The sequence below is a fragment of the Triturus cristatus genome, chromosome 2_2 (genome assembly GCF_964204655.1).
Source record: "Triturus cristatus chromosome 2_2, aTriCri1.1, whole genome shotgun sequence".
Classification (NCBI taxonomy): domain Eukaryota; kingdom Metazoa; phylum Chordata; class Amphibia; order Caudata; family Salamandridae; genus Triturus; species Triturus cristatus.
In genome coordinates this window covers 913,942,026-913,968,865 of record NC_140582.1, presented here as the reverse complement: position 1 = coordinate 913,968,865, position 26,840 = coordinate 913,942,026, and the positions used below count along the sequence as shown (strand labels likewise).

Sequence of the window (26,840 nt, the reverse complement as noted above, 5' to 3'; positions counted from 1 at the left end):
CGCACAGCCCCCTCTACCTCTTCCCTAGTTACCTCCTTTTCCAATATTTCACATTGGAGATCCGACAATCTTGGAAGAGAAATACCCCTTAACCAACTCTCAATGGCTGCTGACTCAATGTTATTGTCCTCCTGATAGATGTTCTGGAAGAAGGTTTTAAAAGCGGTTCTAATCTCCAAATCCGAGGAGACAGTACCCTGGGGAGATGTCACAGCATTTATTATATTACGCGCCCTGTCAGACTTAGCCTTCCAGGCCAACAGCTTGCCAGCCCCTTCTCCGTATTCAAAATGCGATAATTTACTCGCTTCCCATTTTTGCAAAATTCGTTCATTTAATACAGAGGCCAAGTCCGCTTTGAGGGAAGCCAATTTTTCTTGGAGTGCAAAATAAATGTCTGTATGATCTTGACTAGTGACATTAATTTCCGTTTGCACTTCAAGAAGCGCTACTTCAATGGATGATATCTCCTGCGCATATCGCCTCCTTCGATGTACTACCTTGTTTTTAATTAATCCACGAAGACAACACGTAAATGCATCCCAAACGACCCGAGGGTCTGAAGATCCAATATTAATACGCATAAATTCAAGAGTGTCAGCTCTAATAGACAGGACATCTTGGGGACAAGAGAGTAAAGATCTGTCAAAAGACCAGGAGGTAGTAAGAGGTTTAGTAACTCCGACCATTTCCAGAAGAACAGCAGAGTGGTCTGAAAGATGCGGAGGGAGGTAAGAAATATCTTTAACTGAATCAACCAAAACGTGACTTATCAGAAAATAATCGATTCTGGATTGATGGTGATACTTATAATTGTGAAATGAAAAACCTGGTTTTGTGCCTGCTCTTGCCCGCCAGATGTCAGCGTACCCATATTGCTTCATGGAACTCAGCAAAAAGGCTCTAGCTTTGGACGGGGTCAACTGCCTGCTGCGGGGAATCTTATCTAGCGCTGGATCCAGCACTATATTAAAATCCCCTGCAAGAATTATAGGATCTGGAAAGTGCAAAAGACTTGAGAAGAGAGACTCTAAGGGAGCTGGATCGTCCTGGTTGGCACCATAAAAGCCTGCCAGTGTTAGTTTTACGCCACCAATGACCACCAGGGTGATCGCCCACCTACCTCCCGGGTCGACCTTCTGTGTTATGATTCTTGTGTTAATAGATTTTTTAAACAAGACAGCGACACCCCTCGTGTTTAATGACTGAGAAGTGGATACCGAAAAATCAATCCACCTGTTCCTTTTCACTAAATCAAGCATCTCCTCCTCGATGAGATGTGTCTCCTGGAGTACAATGATCTGCGCATCAATATCGCGAAGATACTGTAAAATTCTATTTGCCCTTGGTTTGGTGCGCAGACCATTGACATTCCAAGAGAGAATCCTAAGATTACTCATAGCTCAACTTCCCACCATTTACACAAGACAGAGTACAAAGGAATTTGAACTCAAGGACAAGAAGCCTAAACATGCTCCTGAGGTAGCCGTCCTGCCGAAAAAAAACGTAACTAAATGTAAATTTACACAACTGAATCTGAGACCAGACTGAAAACGAGGATTTTTTTGTATTTTTACTAACCCACACCCCTAACCTTATCCCTACACCCCTGTGGCCTAACCTCACCCCCCGACCCCCTGAGGAACCCTTGTGAAATCCAACCGGTGACCGGTTTGTGGTACCCCTTACCCAACCCCACCCCCCCGGAGTGAATGCACTAATCGTGGTTCCATATGTGTGACTTGTAATGTATGTTTTGTAGCAAAGAGTTTTTTTTTTTTTTCCTTTTTCCCCCCCATCCGTTTTTTTTTAATTATTTTCTCCTCTTTTCTCCTCCCACTTATCTCTTTTTTATTTTTTTTTATTTTATAGATCTGCTTTCTATTCTCCACCTTCTACCCTATGCTTGTTTCTCCTATCCTATCCATTGTAAGGCTAGGTTATATTGTATATTGTATTTACAAATTACATTCACCCCCTTACTTGTGCTTTCCATATTATTACTCGTGTGTCTAGCCTATGCATATACAAAAATGTATGCGAATAAGGATTCCCTAAGCAAAATGGTAGAGAATAATTATGAGGGAGGGTCAACAAAAGGTAAGTGCTCAGGGAGGCCCTCCCGCTGCGCCCCTGTCACTTTGGAGGGTAGATAACAAGTCATCAGCGGCCTGGACTGTACGAATGTTGTACATTTTGTTATTCAGCATAATTTTCAGTATTGCAGGAAAACTTAGCTGGACGGTGGCACCAAGTTTCCGAAATGCATCCATCTTTTTGCCTAGCTCCCACTGCTTTTCAAGTGTCACTCTAGATAAGTCAGACCGTACCTGAAATGTAAAGCCTTTATAGTCCAGGGACTTTTGCTTTAAAGCTGCATTGAGAATCTGCTCCTTTATGGTGTAAGTGTGAAAATTCACAAGGATCCTCCTCGGTTTTGATCTTTGAGAATTTCGTCTAAAAGGTTCTCTGTATACCCGTTGAATATCACTGGCTATTTCTTCTTCAGATAGCCCCAACTTTAAAGAAAAAGCCAGCAAAGGGACAATGAAACCTTTGACGTCAGAGCCTTCAATTCCCTCGGGAATATTCAAAACCCGGATGTTATTACGCCTGGCATGATTTTCCAAAGTCTCCATCCTTTCAGCAATTGAAATGTCTTCCGTCTTGAGATTCACTATCTCGTCCCTCGCATTATCTACATGCAAGGATAGCCCGCCAACTGCTTCTTCTAACGCGTTAGTTCTCGCAGTGAGCCCATCAACTTTACTAGCCAGCGCCTCACAATAGCTTTTGATCTCTCTCTGAATCGCAGCTGATTCTTCAAAACCACCTTTAATGTCGGCTGAGAGAGACCGAAACATTTGCTCTAGAGAGGAAACTGGTGGAAGGGGTAGAGATGATGCTAGGTCGACTGGGGTCTCTTGAGACAATCCGGCTCCCAATGCGTGCGAAGTCTGTTGGTAGCTGCCACTCGATATCACTTCCAGCCCCCCCGAGACGGGCTCTGTGCCAGAGCCTGAGGGACTATTTGAACCTGGCGCTGGGGCTGACCATCGCCCTCTACCCCCTGAGGTACTTGAACATCACCGTCTGAGCCCCCGTACTCCGACAATGAGGCGGGGACGGGAATTGAAGCGGAGCTAATATTACCAGACGTGGTAACAGACACTGGTTCTCCCAACCTGATTGAAACAACTGACGGAGTCTGCACCACAGAGGCAAAAGTCCTCGTAAGCTCAGAAGTAAGCGCAGGGATGAGCACAAGGACAGAGTGCGGAGGATCAGGGCGAGAAGTATGGAGAGATTCCCCCATTATAGCCTGACGAGGGGGAGATTTCAAAAAATTTACCAGCGACGGACAAAAGAAGCCTCTGCGTGGAAGCACGAAAGTGCTGTTTATCTGTTGGGCAGTGAAAATATTGAAGCGCGCTGATGCCTCTTTCAAGTGAGGAATGCAAATGTCACTAAGGCTGTGCGTTGTAAGGGCTCAATGATAAAAGCTGCGTACTGGAGAAAAGCATACAAACAAAAGCAGGAGTCAGCAAGTGAGAAGCAACAACATCAAATGGTGCTCCGGTGCATAAGATATAAGTTCACCAATTCCTGAAGACATTAAGGGCAAAGGCAAGGTAACATAGCATTGATGCTACCATAGCAGCACCACAAAGCATGACAGCAGCTCCTGGTGGAGATAAGATGACTACCCTCTCAGAGCACAGTGTATATTCCTCAGCAAAAATTGGTTAGCTGGACATAAAATTCTCAACCCCAGCGTGAGAGGCAGGAAAGAAGCACTTTCTGGGCAGAATAGTGAGGCAAGTGCTTAATTACGGACCCTGCGGCAACTTAAGAACGAAGCAGCCAGGAAACGCGCGATCGCGCGCAAAAAAAAAATTAGCGGCCGCAATGAAACAGAGCCGCCTCAGGACTTACTAACGGGAATAAATCCTCAGAGGCATTGTTTGTGGAGATACCGGCTGCAGCATTACACTCCTAAGGTTCTCATATAAAGAAAAGCGTCTCCTGTTCCACGGAGAGCTGTTTGGTAACGTGAAGTCCGCCTAGGAGACCGGAGATCCTCACCCGAGTGCCGCCATACTTCACGGGCGCCAAGCCACGCCCCGTCTGGGAATGTTTGAATGTTCATTCTTCTCCTGTATTCCTCCCTCCCTCATGTTGGATGTTCGGAGGCCTGGCACCGGATGAAGGGCTATTAAAGGCTTGAACTTTTTAGATGCAAATTGTTGTACTGAATGAAGTGTTCTGAAGCGAAAGCAAATTCTTCATATATTAACACCTCCGATTTTGTAATGCTTCTTTATCAGGGACATATAGTTGTATAGATCCACTTATATGATATTTTCTAGAAACAATTTTTTTTTCTTTCCCCAGTGCATTTTAAGCAAGTTATTCTTAAATGAGTATGGAATTTATTCAGACACCAATACTGTATGGCTCACTGGATGCGTCTCACTGAAAGCATATCAACTTTTTCACACCTGTTTAATAAGCCTAACATCCATGACTTGGAAAACAAAATCAAGCTTTTTTTTGCCTTTCGTTTGGTGCTAGGCCTCATAACACCCTGCGCAGTGGAGGAATATAAAGGTAGCCGTAGTGGGAAGAAACGTTTTGTTTCTCACTGTGGCTCTGTTATAGCAGTGAATAAACCGGTTAAGAATCTAGTATTCATGATAATGGCACTCAGTGAAAGTCATACATAACAATCGGACATGCACTTGAAGTTGAGCTACAGCCTAGGAAGCTGAAAGACAGTCTAGCCCCTCTCCAAGCACCCTCTGGGTTGGATTTGAAAACTTTCCTTTAAAAATATTTGTTTTTGTTCTCTAACCAAAAGAATGCGTATTTGCGGGCAGCTAAGGGCCAGCAGTTTTTGAAATTGCAAAGTTTGCTCATTTTTTTACATTAGAGCGTATTAGGCTGTAAGCTATTTCTCAAATACTTATTTTATTTCCATTTCTCCATAGCTCGTTATTTTATGCAAGAATTAACAAAAGTTTTATTCCTGAAAAGCAATGAGGAATCCGACCAGATCTTTTCGTTTGGGTTTGCCAGAATATTTTTAATAATACATAATTCACAGTAAAACTAGTATTGTTTGTTTATGCTTATGAAAACGTGAAAGCACATTGAATCAGCTAGTTGTATCATGCTCTATTTTTGTGGGAACTCAAAATGATAGCTTCTCATTAGATCTTTAAAGGCTGAGGTCTTTCTTGGGTCTCTTGGCTCTCTTGATGACATTTTCCCTTGGCCACTCATGTAGGCTGAAGAATTTGAAATGGCTTTGTACATTATTATTTTTTTTTGGCGAGAAGCATTGGTTTTAACATGGATTCTCCGAAGCTGCCTTGTGAAAGCCCTACTGTATTGTGAGCTAACAGGTCTTTGACGTTTCAGCTGCTCTACCTATTGTTTTCTACATCTCTCTCCGTTACAGCGTGCAGGGCACGGCCCTCTCATGAGGTGACTTGTTTTCCAGTAGAATTAGGATGCATGCAGTGCCTTCCATGAGGATATTCCCCGTCTTAGCAATTTGTGGTCTATCATGCTGTTTATTTCACTGCATTCTTACATCATCAGTTTGTTTAGCCTCTAATCAAAAACGTACATTCAAACCTTTCTCCAAAATATATTTGCCAATTACTGGCTCTATTCTGTAACCCTATGAAGAAAAGCAACATGTTTGTATAGATTGTTTATTTTTGTTTAGAGGTTCAAGAGTGGGGCAAATTAATATATAGTCGTAAATTAAAAGGAATTCCGATTAACCCTGTTTGGAGCTCTTAAAATGTCTTTTTTTGCGTCTTAGATTATTAAATTTTTACTTATCCTGGTCGCCATGCTTTCTCAAATACGTAAAACATTTTAATGGCATAAATCCTGTGTCAAGTTTACATTCCTGCTGACTTAATTGATGTGTATATTTTAAAACTATGCAAGAAAGAATGGTTTTTTTCTGCATATTTGATGAAATGATGCAGTAGTTTCTCAAACTGATACCTGAAAATGTCGGTTACATTTGTCTGAATGCTTTAGGCTTGAAAAGGCACAAGAGGAGAACAGGACTGTTGCAGTCGAAAAACAAAATTTGGAGCGCAAAATGATGGATGAAATTTGTGATGCTAAACGTGAAGCCCATCGGTTGAGAGAGCTAAGAGAAGGAGCAGAGTGTGAACTCAGCAGACTCAAGTATGCGGAGGAGGAGTTAGTGCAGGTATGGGAATGAGTGACCAGGTTAGAACATCAGTCCCAAAAACCTTATGTTTCTAAGTCTAATTGCTTATTACATTGCTGTGATGTCTAAACCATACTTACTGGGGCCCAGCTGCGTATAGTAAGTGTACCGTTCTTCTATGTGCATGAAAAACACTACTTCCATTGCCTTTATTCTAGTTACAAGTGCAATTTCTTACGGCTCTTACTCAGGCTGATTCTCCAACGTGCTTTTGCTCCTCTCATCATTTCTTGGGCATATTTCTCTGCACAGTTCACTCTATTGGCTGTTGTATCAGATCATGCTCTTCTTCTTTTTTTGTTTATTTGAACAACTACAAGCTTACACCAATGTATGCAATAATTTGACATGCCCCTTATTCGCCTTCAGTTTAGTTGATTTTACTGGAAAAATGCTGCGAATTCAATTATTTGTGAAGGAATTAGCAAATGTCGAAAAATCATGGCTTTTTTCAAAAGGGTACATCAACCAACGTTTCAGTTAATGGATCAAGCAAGAAATTGTGAAAGAAATAAACTTTGTATCGAACATCAAGTTTCAGGATCATGCACGGTCACAGGAAATTGCAATGGCAAACGAAAATGAAGACTCCATTGATTTTGCTCCTTGTATCCACATACATCTGAATTAAAGCATTACATCCATTAATAACCACCCGTAAGTAACTTAAGAAAAAAAAAAGTAAGGGTGCTGGGGAGTATATCCGTTCAAACACTGCATTTATATATTGGCCTAACTGGTTTGGATTGGAAGGTTTTGGGCCAAAGCTCAAATCGGGACCTTTTAAGAGACTGCTACAGTGATCTGAGGGTATTTTAGGAATGACTGGGAGAGTATAAGGACTAGCTGACTTTCTTATGTTCTCTTGAGGATATTTTGGTGTTATCTGAGGGCTCACCCAGTCTCTAAGGGCCAATTGAAATTGATTAAGGTTCAGGTGAGTGCGAGGACAGTCTCTGAGAGCAGTCCTATGGATTCGAAGTGCCTGCTGAATGTGGCTGGGGCCACACCAGGAGTCCCCGGGAGCAGTAATGCACCCCCTTGAAACTTACAGAAAAGGGAGGAACCACGAATGGTAGCTCCTTCCGGTCTATTCATCTTTCAGGGGCAATGTGTTTGGTGGATATTTGGTACATGAGGATGCCAGTATTAAGGCACAGCAGAGTCCACATAAGTAGATTTTGTCTCGCATAGTCTTGTGATTGGCCTGGTCTGAATGCTGTCTAAAGGCCTCTGGGGCACAATTCTTGTGTCTGAAGGTACGCTGGTCTTCCCCGAGGGCATATACTATAGGTTTCATATGCAGCTCGGGTAATCTGACCACTATCCAAGAGCGTCTGTGGATGGGTTGACGATTTCTGATGGCTAGTTGTAGGTAATTGATGGCTGGCTGAAATCCTTTGCTCACCGACTGGAGGTGTTTGATTAGTCAGGAATGACTAAAGGAGAGAAAGGGTCTCTGAGGACCATCTGTTACTGTGTGAAAGTGACCTGGTACACTAGGGTGTCCAAGGGCCAGAGAGGGCATCTGACGGTTTTACGGGATAGCTAGTGTGCCTGAGGTCTTGTTGTGTATGTCTGATGGCAAGCTGATTGTGTGTAAAAACCAGCAGGGCTATATGATCTTTATTCAGCTTATAGAGCAGAGAATGACATTTTAACAGGTTTTAAACTTCATAGTTAATTATATGTTTCAGTTATGTAAACATTCTTGGAAAACTACAATAAACTAAAACATTGACTGTACAACTACAACTACCAACAAACTTAATTTGCTTCTTCACTTTTTCTCTCCATATTTGCTAATGTTTTATTCCTCACAGCTGCAATTCAACAGAATAGTGGTAGGTTCACCATGGCCTCCTCTGTTTCAGCAGGTCTTTTACGTATGGATACTTCTAACTACAGATTGTTCACCTTAAGAGTATCCCCAGATACCAGACTGGTTCCATAGAATTCTTCAGCAATGCTCCTGTATGCTGATAGGTGCCGTGTGGCTCCACTGTGACTGTACTGCCCTGGAAGTGATAGAGCGGAGTTGCATATAAGCACCAACCCTATGCATTGACATCAGTACCTTTCTTTTGGTGCCCTTTGATGCGGATTCAAAGCTCTTTTTCCAACCTTGTCGGTCTTCCAAATTTCTGCAACAGTATGGTAGTGAACAATGTTTCCATCGAAAATAACATGATTCAAGCGTGCTAATACTGCAGGTAGCAGTTGTCGGGTGTTTTGCAGTGTTTGTACTCCTGCCTCAACTCTTTAAATTATGTGACAAGTATGCCCTTATGCACCCATTACAACTCTGGTCCAACAGACAAAGGTCTACATCTCCGAACTTAAGAGGTTGTGGTTGAAGCACCACGTCATAGGCCCTGCCCTGCCCTGGCCTCACCATTGAGGCTGTGTTTGTGAAAAGTCCAGTTCCCAGCTGAAGTGTTCCAGTAATTGAAAGCCTAGACCTAAGAAGGCTAAACGGGACTTGACCCTGTCTGCCTCTTGAAGGCTAGTGAGAATGCTCAAAGGTGGTAAGCTGGAAATTGTGCACCTTTGGTGACCACCGATTCTGGCCTTTATCTCCAAGAAGCCGCAGGAGTATCTAGACAGACTTCTGTAGGCAGGTCCACTCCCAGTACAGTCTGCCACCTCAGGACCAGTTACCGGGCCTGCTCTGGCCTCTGCACTAACACCAGGATATTTTCCAGTTCATTCTATACTAGAGCCAACACCAACTCTGCAGTTACCGGTTCGAGATCCACTGCAGACATCGAACTCTTAGTTTAAACCGACATCACCCACTTCAGGTCCACGTCACAAAGGTACAACGAGTTGTTAAGCAACCTGATTCTAATTCAAGACCTCACCATGACACCAGTGCTGTCAGAGGCTTGAGGAATCCTTTGGTTCTGCTTATGATCCACTATAGGACGCAGCTAATGTCCCTCAGGGCACTGATGGGGAGGGGAATAACTTGCTCCCTTTTCATTATGCTGACGATATATTAAGACCTCCAGAGTGCCAGTGGACTAAACATATTTCCTGAAACTAGATCTAGAGTCGACACCAGGGCCAAAACACATTGTTTTCAGTGTTGTTTTAGAGGACAGCTGATGCACTAGATCTGCAATTGCCCACTTTTGGGACCGAAAGAAACGTGTTAACTGAGATTCTTCAGTAAGTCTGATTCATCTGAGCCATTACTGCCTTTCAAAGAAGCTGTGAGAAATTACCAAATTTTTGTCGTTGGCCCCCACTTTTTTGCATGTCTGGATTAGCTGACTTTAGAATTCTGTGTACTTTACCACTGTTAAACGGAGTAAAGTGCCTGCGATTCCCCCTCTTAAACACGCTATACATTGAAACTCTCTAGTTGACCTATTTAACTTTGCTAAAAGTTCCTTGGAAATTGTGTACCAGTGGCACATAAGATACATTATCATATATGAGCTTCAGTGTGTATTTAAACCACCCACATTTATGACAAAAGTATGTTTCTGACTGAGCACCTCTGTGGTCTGGCTAGGCTGCATAAAGAACTAGTTTTGTATGTGTCAAAGTCACCCCCAAGTATGTCTTGTAGGCCCATGGGCAGGGTGCTAATATATAAAAATAGAGCAAACTACATATTGAGGTTAGTGTGCCTTCACAGTGAGATAAAACCCAAAAGCTGTTTCACTACATAGTCCAGGCAATACTTTTTAGGCTGGGTGGAATTGCAATCTTTATTTTCCACCTACACTTAGAAAGGGCCAAAAACAAAATGGTTTAAAGTTACTTTGTGGTTAGCTTTCTAAAATCTGACTTAATGGTTAATTTAGATTTTTGATCATTTAGGCAGAAAAGTCACATTGCATGAGCTAGAAGTTGCTTGAAACCAGTTCTGCCACTCATCACCGAGCTAGAGCTGGAATGCACATCCTTGGCAGGGAAAACTGACTACTCTGATTCGGAGAACAGTGGCTTGCCTCTGGGCGCAGGAGAGGCCAAATGGGTGCTAACTGCTGACCACGTTACAGGTATTTGGGAGAAGACAAGAAATATTGGCAGAACAAAGGCAGTTTTATCGCTACTTCTTTTGACTTTGAGGAGATAGGGAGGGGTTGTTCTATCCATTCCCAGGACCATCTTAGACAACCCGTCATCAGTCACAGTTAAGGGCATAACCAGTTGTGCTGCCTGTTTAACTGATTCAGGGACACATAGCAGAAGGACTTCTGACTCCAAGAGGGCTCAGCTGTAAGAGGACTAGACCCTGAAGGAAATTTGATGTGAGGGAGGCCATGAGCCTAAGAGGATGGCCTGTGGAGCTAGAGCCTGCAGGGCTGACCAGAAGAAACGTTCCCAGCAGTTGGAGGCTATGTTTGAAGGTAAAAACATTTGGCCAACCCGCTTGGTGTAGCCAACCTCTGCTCCATCTTGGTTGGCCTGAACCTGCAGCTAAATCCTGGTCCACCTTAAACGATTTTCCACAGTGCTTGACTCTTTCTAGCTTAAATTTTTTAAATATCCATATCTCTGGGTCCCGTTCACCTATTTCGATCAGCCTGATACATTTTTTTGGTCATTACATGTGTCTCTATTTTTTCCTAAGTTGTTTAGGGACTTTTATTGTGTTGTTTTGTACTTTGAAGTTGTAGGTACTGTTTGACCTTAGCACACACCTCTCTGGTGTTTCCTGCTTCATGTGCCATAGCGACAAGGGGTTCAGCAGAGGTTGTCTCAAAACTGTGTTTTGTCCTAATCAGAGCAAACTTATTGGGCTGGAGGGTGTCCCCTTGTCCAAATTAATAATCTCATATCTGACCTCGACATTTACTGATACTCTTGTGGCAACTTGGTCCAAGCCATGCTCATAACCTCTGGTCAGTCCACCTAAGGTTACGTGATGCAGACATAGCCCCTGGTGACCTGTCTTTCTAACTAAACTCTTTCCACCGGAAATTCTGACTGTTAAGGTATCAACAAATAAGGTCTGAATTATCTTCTGACAAGTCTCTTGGACAGAGAATGTAAAAGAATTAAAGCCTTCACAAAGCACACATATTATTGTTCAGTTAGTTTAGTCTTCATATCTATTAACGTGATTTATCTTCTTGGAGGGTATACCTAGGCATAGTACATTATGGCCAGTGAGCTCCTGCCGGCATTCCGTATGGTCCTCAGGGCCTCTGTGACGCAAACAATCCAAGCTTCTTCGAAGTGTTTACTCTGAGCTAGCCAGCCTGGACACGACTGACTGCATAGGCAGAGCTATTGACACTTCTGTCGTATTCAGAATTACACCTGGATGCAGTCAACTTACTGACTCAGTACAGCGCGTGCTATGGGTTTATTGATTCAAGCTATACAATTTCCTCGCCAGTACAGAAAATTCTGAAGCTATTCTAGGGGGGGGGGGGGGGGGCGCTTACAAAGTCTGCCCTTTCAACCTGTACCTCAGCAGCCAATACAGTCCTTTGGAGGCCAAAGCTGTTGCACCGGAGAAAAAACGCTTAATCCGAAAGGACAGCAATTATCAAATTTGTACTCCTGTTCTGCACCAGCTGCCAAGCTTATTTAGTTTGCCTTGGTGCTCCTGCCTGGCAGGAGCACAGATGTGACATGCGATGGCATGGATATGACATTTCCTCCCTGGCTGGAGATCCATCACAACAGGCAGATGGGTTTTACAGATTATGGCAAAAGGTTAGGCCCATTCGCCTCCTCAACACCCTGTGCCTCCACCTTTCTCCCACACAGAAGCAACTTTCGAAAGGACATTCTGTAATCCTATGCAGGAAGTCTGCCTTTGTTTGTTTAAGGCTGCCAAAGAGCAGGTATCGGAATCGGAGAAGGGGGAAGGATGCTATTTGGTTACTTGCTTGTCCCGAAGAAGGACGGATGCCTTAGAACTTTATTGTACATCTGTTCGTTGAATGCCTTTGTGAGCAAGGAAAGGTTCAAAATCCTCACCCTGGGTCACGCCCTATCAGACATGGATCCAGAAGTTTACATGGGGTCCTCAAACTTGCAGGACGTGTATTTTCATATACTCATCCTGCAGTCTCAGAGGCTTTACTCACAGTTTAAAGTGGACCAGGAACACTTTAAATTGACTGTGCTCCCCTTCGGCCTTACCTTGTCCCCTTGCGTGTTAACAAAAGTAATGGTGGTGCTCACTGCCCATGTTTGGACATCAAGAGTGTATACATTCCAATACCTCAACGGCTAGGTGCTAGAGGTGAGATCAGCCCACTTGACTTATTGATGTGTTCGATGACCAGATTCTAAATTGTTTGGTGCAATCTGAGAAAGGTAATTCTCTTGGCTTTATGTTAGATGCTCTTTTATTATTCAAGCCCTAGGCCAATCGTGTTTTGAAGTAGCATGCATCTATCAGTTGTTGCTTGTTCTGGTATAACTTTACCTTTATTGGAATATCTTGTACTTGGGCCTCTCAACAAGAAGTAAAACTGGTTCTTGAAGGCTCAAAATAGTCATGATCTTTGTGGACTAAAAAGCTGTCATTATATTACTCAAAGGGAATGGATGTTTCACAGATTATTCATTAAACAGGTAGCAGAAATTAAAGTATTGCATCTTTGATTAGGTTGTGCAGGGCATGGCAAGAAGGTAACTGACTGGCTGCTTGCTCATAATGGAGTTTGTATGTCAGTGCTTTTCGATGTTTATTACTCTCGGAATGTGGTGCTGGATAGTTTTGTAATTCTACATAAACGTAGTTACATTCCCCAAGTTTCAACTACTATGTATTTTGGCCCATGCCAAGCCCCAGGTTACAAGCCCATAGTGCATTGTCTAAATGAACTGTCCCCAGTGCCTCAAATAGAGACAGGAACAAAAGAATGACTTAGTAAAGATTTTCAAAAGAATGTTCCTAATCGTGTGTTCCCCCACTGATATTAACTGAACTTCCAAAGTTCGGCAATAGGGGTACAACCCATCTTGAGCAACCATCACACTTGATATGTACAATTCATATCAAATGCCCAATTTGTGCTTTAAGCAGTGTACAGCTGGTATTTTCTCCTACAGATGCCTCAAATTGATGCCAATAGAAAACAGGAGAAGAATTCGGAACTTGTTTGTTAAACTTAGGCTGTGGTACTGTATTTGAATATTAAAAGCTAGGAACATGCCAATTAGGCACTGTCATGTGTTTGACGTGCAAAGAAGGTTGTTATGGAACATATAGTAGTGTTTACCCAGATGGTCTCAGGACAATTGCAGATGGATTAGTACATATTGTTTAAATGGCCGTAAGAGCCATAAAGTTTGATTACAAAACTTCCTAAATAGTGAAATATTGCAATACTCTTAGTAACATGGGAAAAGTGAACGTGGACATGCAAGGTCATGCCTATTCACATATGAAAACTAAATTCACAGTGCCTTTGTAAGTTACTTCATCGTCCATCATTCGAACTTTATAAAATGTAACTAAAGTGGCATTGTTGTTTTTCAGCAAGTGCATATTTCAGAGATGGATAATGAATCGTTTAGAAACTCGCAAGTCTCTGTTTGGATGCAACTTACTATTCTATTTCTAGCATGGCAATATCACTGATATGGACATTTCCTTGCTAGACAGAGGAATCTATTAATGATATGGCTAATTGATATGTTCTGTTGATAGGTACTGTTGGACCCTGTGAGAAATAGGTTCTTACCCATTCAAACTTCATATAATTTTTGATTTTTAATCACCTGTGTTTGGACTTCTGCAGTGAGTGAGTCTCATTACTTTAGTCTCACTCGTTGTAAGCTTCTGCCAACAGGGAACTGAGTGCTAACTGCTAGTGCCAGCCTTTTAAAATAAGGCATGTTTCTCTGCAGCTATGGTAAGAGGCTCTTTGTTGGTTACATCTGAACATGTCTTCACACAAGCGTGCACCCAGGTGTGGCCTGAGTAAGGAGGACTGCTGACTAACTCATCCTGGTGTCTGTGCACAGGTAGATTGTTGCATGATGAGACTATGAGTACATTCGTTATGGCTTCTAGAGGCCTCATAATTTATTGCGACATGCAAAAATAAGTAACCGTATTTTTTGTAACTATTCTGCGACCCTGTAGTGCATTAATGTGAGTCTTCAGTCCTTTATTGTATTTGAACTCTAGGTGAAAGCTGCACCAAAATATAACTTTCCATTGGATCAACATAAAGAAAAAATATAAGTCTCTTTCTATATGCTTAATCTGATAGAGACATCTAGCCGCAGATTCCTTATCTTAGTATTTCTCAGGCATCAGGCTATATTCCAGAAGTCTCTTGCTCAAGCAATATCCTTGTGCTGGTAGGTGGCATCAGTCGGCTCCACGTGATGTCATCTGCACCGGAAGTAACGTCCACGTCACCTATATAGGCGTCACCTCGGATCACTGTAATCAGTTCTTTTCTTACTGAGCCAACCAGTGCAGATCTGTGAAGAGAGCTACCCTCTGTCACTTTTTGACAGGCTTTTTTTTCCATGTTTTGTCGACTATTTTTGGTGTGAAGTTTATTCACAATGTCAAAGGAGATTCAAACCATGCAACGCTTGCCATCCGCGCCATGTCAGTCACAGATCAACACTTAATTTGTTTCTGGAACGCGACCACGACTCGTAGTCATGCTCGGACTGCCGGGCCATGGCTCCAAGTGACTACTCCCTCCATACCTACGATCGGTTGAGGGAGGACCTCCTGAACTTGCTTCAATAGGACGTCAGGACTCTCTTGGCCAAGGAAGCCACAGACAGGGTTCCGGCACCAGAAGTAGACTGTGGTTGCTATTCCCGCTACTTTCTATTCTTCAAAAAGGACAAGGGCCTTGATCCTATTCTAGATCTGCGAGCCCTCAACTACTTCCTCAAAAAGGAAAAGTTCAAAAAGCTAATTCTGGCTCAGATCTTTTCTGCCCTGGACACTGGATGGTAGCGTTGGACTTGCAGGATGCCTATTTTCACATTCTCGTCCTGCCTGCCCATCAGTTTTACCTGTAGTTCATGGTAGGCCACAAGCGCTTTCAGTTTATAGTGCTCCCCTTTGCCTTACCATCGCCCCTCAGGTGTTCACCAAGGTGATGGCAGTAGTTGCAGCTCATCTGGGCAGACCAGGGGTGCCAGTCTTCTCCTCTCTCGACGACTGGCTGTTAAAGGCGAGCTCGCCCCAGACTGTCCTCTCACACCTCCAGATTACAGTAAATCTCCTGCTTTCGCTGAGGCTCACTATCAGCTTAACAAAGTTACACCCGACTCCCTCTACGACACTCCCTTTCATCGCAGCTGTTCTGGACATAGTGCAGTTTCGGGCCTAACCTCCCGATCGGCGAGTACAGGCTATTCAGGCTATGATACTGATGTTTCCGACTCTTTCCTGGGTTTCTGTGAGACTGACTCTGAGGCCGCTGGGCCTGATGCCTTCCTGCATCCTTCTAGTGACACATATGTGGGCTTTGCAGTGGGACGTGAAGTTCCAGTGGGCGCAGCATCAGGGGAATCTCTCTGACATGGCCCATATCTCGGAGGAAACTGCACAGGATCTGCAGTGGTGGCCAACCAACCGCAATTGGGTCAGAGGCTGACCCCTCACCCTTTCCCAACCATACCACACAGAAGTGACGAATGGGCCACTCTTGGGATTGGGTGGTCATCTAGGAGAGGTGGAGATCAAAGGACTCTGGTCGACGGCGGAATCCGGATACCACATCAACTTGCTGGAGCTCTGAGCGATTCACTTGGCATTGAAAGCTTTTCTTTAAGGGAAAACTGGCTCAGGTGTTCACAGACAACACCACCACCATGTGGTACTGCAACAAACAGGGCAGGTTGGGGTCATGGACCCTTTGTCAAGAGGCCCTGTGTCTCTGGACATGGCTGGAAGAGCAGGGCATATCCCTGGTGATTCAAAACCTGGCAGGTTTCCTGAACGACAGGACGGACAAACTCAGCAGTCGATGTCTAGCGGATCATGAATGGCGTCCCTTTCAGAAGTGGTGAGAGCCTTGGTTAGATCTGTTCGCTTCTGCAGAGAATGCGCAATGTCAGCAGTTTTGCATGCTGGAGTTTCCAAGGCAGCGCTCAGTGGCTCTTTTCATCACGACTGGAGTTCAGGGCTCCTGTACGCCTTTCTGCCAATACACGCCTGTCCAGAGTGCTCAAGAAGATCAGGAGCGACTGTACCCAAGCAATTATTGTTGCTCCGAACTGGGCACAGAGAGTCTGGTATCTCGTGCATCTCCAACTGAGCATCGATGCTCCGCTCAGGCTTCACCTTCGGGAGGATCTTCTGTCGCAGCAGCAGGGGAAGGTCTTCCACCTGAACCTGTCAACTCTACGCCTTCTTGCATGGAGATTAAGTGGCAGCAGTTGACAGCAATCGACCTTCCTCCCGAAATCTGTGATGTGATTTTGGCAGCCAGGTGTCCCTCTACCAAGACCGTGTATGCCTCACAGTGGCAGAAATTTGTAAAATATTGTACAGAAAATTCCATTGATCCTCTTTCTGTTTCCCTCTCGCAAGTCCTTCTCTTTATTTTTACCCTTGCTCAGCAGGGCTCTGCTCTGGGCACTCTTAAAGGGTACCTTTCTGCCTTGTTTGCTTTCTTGAGGCTGCCAGACCAACCCAATTTATTTAAATCCCCTATTGTGTACAGATGTTTTAAGGGACTTGTACATATGTTCCCACCTGCCCCATTCATAATGCCTCAGTGGGACCTTAATTTGGTTCTTAACTTCCTGATGTGCAGTTCGTTCGAACCTCTGCACAACGTCCTCCTACGGCTGCTTTCTATTAAAACAACCTTTTTAGTGCCAATAACGTCTGCCAGGAGGGTGAGTGAATTGCAGGCTCAGGCATCCAAGCCTCTTTACCAGACCATCTTCCCTGATAAGTTTGTGCTTCACACTAGGGCTTCTTCCTTACCCTAAGGGATAATACAATTCTTCCACATGAAGCAATTGGTTTCCTTTCCACTTTCTATGCTCCTCTGCACCCATCTAAAGAGGAGGAGCAACTCCACCGTCTGGACCCTAAAAGAGCGTTGTTGTTTTACCTTGACCGTACTAAAGAGTTCTGGGTGGATGACCAACTTTTTATGGGGTACACTGGATCAAAGAAAGGTTGTGCGGTGCAGAAGAGGACTATCTTGGGATGGGTCGTCCTCTGCATCAGAATTTGCTGCTCTCTGGCCAAGAATCAGCCTCCTGAAGGCTTAAAAACTCATTCCACCAGAGCTAAGGCTGCTACCACAGCGTTGCAGCATGGTGTTCCAGTCCTTGACATTTGTCAGTCAGCAACGTGGGGAATACTACACACATTCAGGAAGCACCACTGCCTGGACAGTCAAGTCTGGCCTTTTTCTAAGGTAAGGAGTCTGTGGCTAGATTACGTCTCCACCAGATAAGATTAGGCGTTACCGAAGGTAAGTAACTTGTCCAACAGCTCACAAGTGCAGATATAATATTTGGCTCTATTTGCAATCCTTTATACACTTCAGGTTTATAACTACCCCCTTCTGGACCACGTTAATTTCTCCACTGGCCAGAAAGTAGAGCCAAGCCTTCCCTAAACAATAGATCCATTTGGAGGGGATTAAGCATTCTTGTGGAAAGAGGGCATTGTAAAAATCTGAATCAGCTGGCACATCCAATTTTTTGTGGCTGTAAGAGCAGAGGTAAGGCCCAGGATAGGGAGCTGCTGCAAATTGAGCATTTATTTTTCCACCTAACCTGTTCAGTGCAGAGGACGGCTCCTTGTCGTCCTCCCCACCAGTCCTTATATGCTGAGGACAGCTGCAGGCCATTCTCGCACCAGAGGCAGGAAATCTCTCTGGTGTGAATACAAGAGGGATTTCCTTTTTTCATTTCAGCCTCGGCAGACCCAGCAACCCAAGATATATTTTTTTCACCATGTAATGATGATTGGCGCACATGGCACGCTGCCGTCATTAAATAGAAAGTGAAATGAGCCGATTGACTCATTTGACTACATCAGTGCTCGGGGCATGTCTCAGTCCCCTCAGCACTGATTCAGATGGGGGAGGTGTCATTGGAAAGGGAGAATATTCCCTTTCCAATGGTACCATTCCGCAGTGTATGCCTGCTTGGGGATCACTGCAGAAGGGTGATCCCCAAGCGGGGATCCAATGGTACCATTCTGCAGTGTATCCCTGCTTGAAGATCACTGCAGAAGGGTGATCCCCAAGCAGGGATCCACCACTAGGCCCCCCTCGCAGTGGCCTAATGCCCCCCTTGCCTGTCACGTGCACTGGGCCCAGACACACAAGTGAAGTAGCATGTTATCAGGACAAGTGGGAGTACACTTTGTGGTAGGCATTTTTTGGGTTCCTGCTGAGTGCAGAAGTTTACATCGCAGAAATGCTAAGAAAATGTGCAATTTTAGACAAAGTTTGAGGTTTGCAGGGCATTATGGGTAAAAAAAACTTTGTGAGATCCACATGAGGCATACCACCCTGGACTCCCCTTAGTGTCTAGTTTTTAGAAATGTCTTAGTTTGGCAGGTTACCATGGGTAACAGTTGATCCCCGGCAAAAAAACGCTGCTACCCCTAAGTCAGATCATTTTTGTGACAGGAAATGTTGATGTCTCCATATTGCATTTTGGGGCTGTTAGAAATTGGGGTCTCTAGTTGACAGTGACTTACTCCCTGTCCAAGTAGGGACCCTTTCTTCTAGTCAGGATAAGGGAGTTACACACCCAAGATAACCCCTGCGTATCCCCTTTTTAGCTTGGAGCGACCAGTCAGAGCTATCTCAGAGGCAATGTGTAAAGTATTTGTACATCAGACACACAGTAACACCGTAAGAACACTACAAATGGACACCACACCAGTTTAGAAAAATAATGTATCTTTATCTAAACCTAGCAAGCCCAAAACAACAAAAATCCAACATATCCAACTCAAAATATGACTTTTAAAAGGTTTCGAGCACTTCTGTCTATAGAAATCGAGGGATGCATGATTTTTACACAAAGAATGCGTCAAGATCCACACTGCAAAACAGCCTCAGAGGAGGAAAGCATTGGAAAACACAGCGATGCGTCAGTTCCTGAGTCCTAGAGGAGACCATGTGACAGTTCTGCACGCCGGAGAAGTGATGCATCGATTCCAAGACGGTTCAGGCCTGTGGGTGCGGCGTCAGAAAAAACTTGGCGCACTGTTGCGTTGCCTGGAAATCCAGTGCACACTGGTGGTCGATTTGGCGGCAAACAGACTCTGTGACGATTTAATCAGCTGCGAAGCCCAGGATGCGTCCTTTCTTTTAGCTGCATAGCAGGTTCTGCATCAGTTGGTGCGGTGGACTTCAGAGACTGGTGCACTGAACTCCGCATGCAACAGTTCTTCCGACCACAGACCGGCGATACGTTGATTTCATCAACAGCACGGGGCTGTGTATCTGAATTTTCTTCCTCACAACGGTGCTGCAATGGAAAATACAACCCCAAGAAGTGTGAAGCGTTGATTTTGTAGGTTTCTTGAGTTCTTTGTAGTTCTGTGCAGGAGGAACAATCTCCAAGATCCCAGACCTGGATTTGGCACCACAAGGCAGGTCAGAACTCCCAGCAGTTGAGTTCAAGGATGCTGCAGGTGAAGTCTTTGTGTCCCTGAGACTTCTTAATAGGAGGCAAGCTCTACTTCAAGCTCTTGGAGAATCTTTCTAAGCAGGATACCATAGCAAGGAAAAAGTCTAGTCCTTTCCACTGCCCAGAAGCAGCAACTACAGGCCAACCCAGCAAAGCAACACACAGCAAAGGGGCAGCACTCTTCAGCTCTTCTTCTTGGCAGAGTTTTGGGTTTATTACTAACACACCTTTTTCCCTTTGAAGTCTTTGTAAGAAAGTCTCTCCCGCTCAGTAAAACCAGTTCTGTCCTCCCTGTTCCAGCCACACAACAGGGGCTGGAGACAGCATTGTGAAAGGCAGCCACTGCCTATTCTGGTGTTAGTGGCAGCTCCTCCCACCACTCTAGCCCAGGAAGTCTCATCAGCATATGCTGGGCACACCTCAAAACTCTTTGTGTGAGTGCCTGGAGTGAATGCACAAACTAGCCCGTCAGTCTAAGCCAGACGTTGATTCCACAGGTAGACAGAGGCACAGGATGGTTAAACAAGAAAACACCCACTTTCTAAAACTGGCATTTTCAAGCACACTATTTATAAAACACCTTTACTAAAAGATGTTATTAAATTCTGAGCTCAGGAAGCCAAAACTCCAAATCTCTAGTTGTTCCCTGTTGAAAGTTACACCTGTGAAATGTTACAAGGCAGCTCCAATGATAACCTGTACGAGAGCTAGTCCTTGCAATAGTGAAAAATGAAATTGTCAGTATTTTACTATTAGGACATGTAAAACACACCAGTACATGTCTTACATTTCACTTACACTGCACCCTGCACTTGGGTGTAACAGGTCTGAGACACATTTGAAAGGCTTCTTGTTTGGGTGGCACAGTCAGTGCTGTATACCCACTAGTAACATTTGATTTACAGGCCCTGGGCACACACAGTGCACTTTACTAGGGACTTACCAGTAAATCAAATGTGCCAATCAGGGATAACCAATCATAATCATGAATTACACAGGAAGCACTGGCACTTTGGCACTGGTCAGCAGTGGCAAAGTGCACAGAGTAGCTAGACCAGCAAAATTGAAATACAGCACACAGTCAAAAAATGCAGGAGGTAGAGGCAAAAAGACAGGGAAAACTACACCAAGGATGCTAGGTCTAACAGCAGTCTTTTCGGTTGCGGGCATTTGGCCTACCCATAAAAGTGAGGTACCATTTTTATCAGAAGACGTAGGAAAAGCTGGGTGGAAAGACGTTTGTGGCTCCTCGCATATTCCAGTACTTTACATCACAGAAATTTAAGGAAAATTTGTTCTTTTGGTTAAAGATTGAGATTTGTAAGGGATTCTAGCTAAAACAACCTGGTGAGAGCCACACAAGTCACCCCATCCTGGATTCTTCTAGGCGTCTAATTTTTAAAAATGTACAGTTTTGATAGGTTTCCTTGGGTGCCAGTTGAGCTAGGGCCCAAATTCCACAGCTTCCCACTCTGCCAAAAACAGGCCAGTTTTGAGTAGAAAAATGTGATGTATCCATGTTGCGTTTTGGGCCGTTTCCTGTCGCAGGCACTAGGCCTACCCACACATGTGAGGTACCATTTTTATCAGAAGGCATATGGGAGCATAGAATAGGAGGATATTTATCATTACCAATTGGATTTCATTGTATTTGTGCTTTCCAAATGTAAGCCAGTTTGTAAGAAAGAAGAGAGTTTGAAAAATACCCTCTAAATCATATCGCCCGTATGGGTACCCTCAAATTCAGAGATGTACAAATAACCACTGCTCTTTAAATCCAAATCTTGGCCCGTTTTAGAAATACATAGGTTACCTTGATACCTATTTTTCATTCTACATATTTCACCATATGAATTTGTCTATACTCAGTACACAATGAAAAACCATTGTAAGGTGCAGCTCAGTTGTTGGCTCTGGTTCTTGGAGAACCTACAAACCCTACATATCCCCACAACCAAAAAGGTCTAGCGAGCGGAATGGTACATTGCTTTCGTAAATTGGCAATCGTGACAAAAAGTTACAGATGAAAACATGGTAACAAATGGCTGTTTTTTCCTAGTCATTTTCAATATTTATTTCAACAGTGACTTTATGAAAACCTTGAGGGATCTACAGATGTGACCCCTTGCTGAATTCAGGATTTTGTCTAATTTCAAAAATGTATAGCTTTTCTCACCCATGGGTTTCATACTGCTTTTCACACAATTAGCTGCCTCTTTGAAAAATGCCAAAACTGTGGTAAAAAATTAGATTTTTTTTATTCAGCTCTGCGCGTTCCTGAAAGCCGGTGAAGATGGTGACTTTAGCACATCAAACCATTCGTTGGTGTCATTTGAATGAAAATAATCTATTTTTCCCTGTAAAAAAATCTCAAAGTTAAGCTATATTTTGCCTGTTTTGAGTTCCCTTCCACAAACTCTGGAAACCTTTAAAATCCCCAGGATGTTGGGGGAAAAAAGACCCAGATTTGCCATGGATAGCTTATGTGGACAAAAGGTTATGGAAGCCTCAGTGCGAACTACCCCCAAATAGCCAAAAAAAAGGCTTAGTACTGGGGAGGGGAAAAGGCTTAGCAGCGAAAGGGTGAAGATTCTTATCATGCTGTGCAGAGAGTCAACTCCTAGAATGAGTCTGTCAGGGTGGAGCGTTGATAGGACGTCTTTGGAATGGGCAGAGACTCCCACCTTTTGAACTCACCACCTCCGCTTTTAAAACCCTGTAGAAGAGCAAAACTCTTGAGAAGAAGAGGGAATTGCATAAGAGGAATGACAGGCCCCATGTGGAACAACCCCTGCTGGAGCAGCGGGAAACTCTTGACTTTTATTTACTTGGGTCATTTCGCAGCCTTGTCTCCAGGGCCAGTGGCACTGGCTTGCTCACCTCTTGAGGACACTAGAGGGGAGCTTTCTGGGACCTGAAAGAGCGGGTTTCCCAGGCACGTATGTGGATAGGTTCTGATTGAAAGTGTGCAAGAGGGGGATAGAGACACCCAGCTACAGGCTCAAATGTTTCATATTATCCCTTCGTAAGGAGGGCAAAGGCACCAGCAGGTGTCCCACAGCTATGTTTGGGGGGCTTTCTCTAAGTCTCCTGGGTTGACTCACTGAGAGTTTGCCGCCATTATTGTGCATCCCTGGAGTTGGTGTAATAGTCCAGAGGCTCTGCGTGATGAACCTTTGTTGCCTTTGCAGCCCTAGTAAATGTAGTAGAAAGACTCACATGCATTGTTTTGAACAGTGAAAATATTATTGGTATGCTTATGTTAATAGTAAAAAGCTATATATCAACTCACTATGTCAATGAAAGGTGGCACCTTATTGAAAGGTTTTGAATAATTATTTGTATTGTTTTTAGTACATATTTTATGTTTGATTATTTTGGTGACACCCTGACAAAGTCAGTATATTGACCTGAATAATGCACCACTTAGATGTGTTTTTTTAATAGAGCTTGCTGATGTGCAAACTGTAAAATATATCTTCAGCGCTTGGGGTCGAAGATACATTTAAGGGGTTACCTGACCTATGGAACATTTCGTAAATGTCCCATTATAAAAAAAAAAAAAAAAATGTTGCTTATTGTTTGGCACTTTTCTCAGTTCCCTACCTGGGATTCATCTGAACCTGGGTACTTTTGAAATTCCCAAGATGTGGCAAAAAAATACTCAAATTTGGAGTGGATACCTTTTGTGAAAAAAAGTAATGAACCCCACATGTCTTATAAAAGACCTAACATTTTAGGGGGAAAAGGCTTAGCAGCCAAAAGAAATTTCAACATACTGTCTGCCAGGTTTCGTGCATTTTGATGAAATTGTGAAAAAGTTATAATCAAAACAACAAATGGCTTTTCAGCAGACACAATACACAAATGTATTAACCCTTTTAAGCTCATCTGGCACCCTTTTCAAACGCAAATATCTCATAAACTACTAAACAGATTTATACCAAGCCAATAAAGCTTGCTTTCTGATTAATGTTTTTCCTTCATGCCACGTTTGGTGTAAATCTGTACCGTGGTTGTGGCTGTAGGTGCAAGCTAAATTCACCATGAGAGTTAAGATGGGTAAATCATTTTACAAACCCTGCCTCCCCAGGTGAACTTTTTTTTTACTCTGTAAAGAACTGCACAAAATTTGGCATACCGAATCTTAGCTGACTATGCTAAGCGAGTGCCAAATTTAGTGCAGATTCGTTTATGGGCGTTCAGTTATTGCAAAATCGAAAATGCTGTTGTAATGGAAAGTGAAGCTTGACAATAACTAACAGTGGCAGCTGCCGCTGTGTATTATAGTATACATATAGTTGATAAGAAAAAATTCCCCAAGTAGTATTGGGCACATGAGTAACCAAATAGATGTTACCCTGTAACTTCCAAGATACCTGGCTCACTCGCTGTAAAGGTGTATTGTGCTGGTAGAATATTGCATGAAGTGCTTGAAAAGTGAATCTATAAATATCATAACTTTTACACTGCTGGTACTAGCAACCTCATTTTCTTTGTGTCTAAGTTGGCGTTTGTTGACGTATGAAATGGGGGTTTTCATATCTTTTCTGATCGTTATTTTGATTGGTAGGTCCGTATGGCACTAAAGAAGGCAGAAAAGGAGTTTGAGCTAAGAAGCAATTGGTCTGTTCCTGACACACTCCAGAAATGGCTCCAGTTAACTCATGAGGTTGAAGTTCAGTACTACAATATAAAAAAGCAGAACGCGGAAATGCAGTTGACCATTGCTAAAGAAGAGGTAATGTCATATATTTACTCAGTTACACCCAATACAGATCATTTTGTAATGTTAAATAGCTGTACTGTTTATATGCATAACACACTGTGCTGAGCGCCCCCTATGCAGTAGTGAGTGTGATAAGAAAGGCGTGATTGATTGATTTATACTAATTATTTGTATTAACATTTCTTTAGCAGTACTTATTTGTAAATACTCATAGTTGGCCACGATGGGTGGAATGTTTAGCAAAATATCCAGAGCCAATTTAGATGTGTCGATTGTTTCATAATATTTGTGAGCATATAACCATTGATCAACATATATATTTTTCTGTTAGCTGCTGTGACTTACCAGTGACTTTTGAGGAGAATGTCAGACTTCGACTTAGATGGTCACTTTATCTTGTCATATACTACAAATAGTTGATCAAACTCAGAAAATTGAGTGTTTCATTGTTCTTGCACCCTGTGATCCCTTATCACATCTCAGCTTACAGTTTTCATGTTCCGTTGTAGTTGGATTTATATAGCCCTTTTTGCCCTAGACGAGGAACTGAATCCCTTTTGTGGAGAGGTTGCACGCTGTTCGTAGAAGTGCTTTGGATGGAAGTGTATGACACTCATATGGCCTATATGGGTGTTATAGATGTCGTGTGAACACCAGGTTGTGCTCTTGTCATAGTTTGGCGCTGCACCTAAGTATGAACCTGCAGGGAAAAGGTACTTATAAGCACCAACTTTTTAGCTTACTTCCCAGTTTAGGTATTCAACGTCCACATTTTATATTTGCTTAGGTCGCAATTGTGATATTGTTTGTCATAGAACATTTTAGCTCTTCGGCAGCATCAGTTGTTGGTTTGTAAATTTACATTTAGTAGTTTCGTGTAAGATGAGATTTAGTGAGTCTGTCTCATTGCTTGGCAAGAAGTTGCAGGCCCTTAGATAACATTTATCGCTCTCCTTACTGATCTCGGTTTCTCCCTTTCAGGGAACTTTAATGTACATGCCATGTATAAAATCGATCGTATCTCTCCATCACCTAAGTTTCTCCAGGTCAGAGGTGCTACAGAAGCATAAAGAGATTGGCAATGCATGGGCAGAACCAGACAGGTTACCGGAGCATCACTTAGGAGGTAGTTTTAATGTATCAAATTCCCTTGTTCAAGTGTGGGTTCTCCACTGACACTGTGTGTGATGTCAGGCAAGTCCAATTTAACCACAGTCCCCTGAGATAAATTGCCTGTAAAGGCCAAATGCATGAAACCTGGGTCTGTTTACACGTAGTGCTTTTCTTCATATAACATGAAGTGTGATTTTTAGAGGTTTTTCCATACGCTTTGGATGAAAACCTTTAATTGCAGCAATTTGCATTATATTTTCTTACGGTTTCATCTTAATTTCACCCCCACCCCCTTTTTTCCAGGCTGAAAAAATCAAAAAGAAGAGAAGCACAGTCTTTGGAACGTTGCATGTAGCCCACAGCTCATCCCTGGATGAAGTGGACCAAAAGATTCTTGAAGCTAAGTAAGAAAATGGATCTGCACTATTAAAGATCATTGCTGTCTTTTTTGCTCATTCATAAATACCACATGCAAATATGAAGTTTAGGAAACAGCTTGTATCACTTGTTCTTTCTAGAGAATTTTCGCTGAAGTATTGGTTTGTGGCTCAATAACTGCAAGCTGGTGTGGTGGTTGTGGTGGCACCGATGTGGGATTCTCAAACCAACTAACAGCGGCAGTTAGGCAGAACACACATAGCAGTCGCGAAGAGATCCTTACTGGCTCTTGGTGTTGCAGTGCATGACCCTCAAGGGTTCTTAGCTGCCAAAAACCCTTACCAAAGGGAAATTACATGAATACTTCGGGAAGCGCACTATTTGTCAAGTTTTTCACTCCAGATAAACATAAGAACAAAATGTCATCAAAAATAGACCATTCAGTTTAGACAAGATTCATTCCGCTGCATTGCAACTTGGAAGTCAAGAAGGAGATCAAGTTTCCTTTGTAGCAAAAGGATTTTCTTGATTCAAATTGGCAAAACTTATTTAAAAGAACATCTCGACCCAGCCAGCCAGCACCTTTCACTCGGTGCGTTACTTAACCAGGGCTCGGTCAATTGTTCTCGGGGTCATTATTGTGGGGTCTATGACTCAATGTCGAAAACCCCGGCTAATGTATCTCATCAACGCTATAGGCCCCTGTGCGCATTCATGTAGTCTTAGTCGAGTTTAGCTTGGAAAAGCAAGGAAGGATTTGAGCAAAGTCCTCTT

The 26,840-nt window shown here is 43.3% G+C and overlaps 1 protein-coding gene across 1 annotated transcript in view; it reads left to right on the top strand.

The window, feature by feature from the left end:
- The window catches only part of STIM2 (stromal interaction molecule 2), a 567,186-nt gene that overhangs the window by 526,980 nt on the left and 13,366 nt on the right, over window positions 1–26,840 (top strand). The window contains exons 7-9 of the mRNA XM_085642305.1: window positions 6,064–6,241; window positions 24,420–24,587; window positions 25,992–26,092. Of these exons, the coding sequence (XP_085498431.1) occupies window positions 6,064–6,241; window positions 24,420–24,587; window positions 25,992–26,092 (447 nt within the window). The remainder of the gene's footprint in view (window positions 1–6,063; window positions 6,242–24,419; window positions 24,588–25,991; window positions 26,093–26,840) is intronic.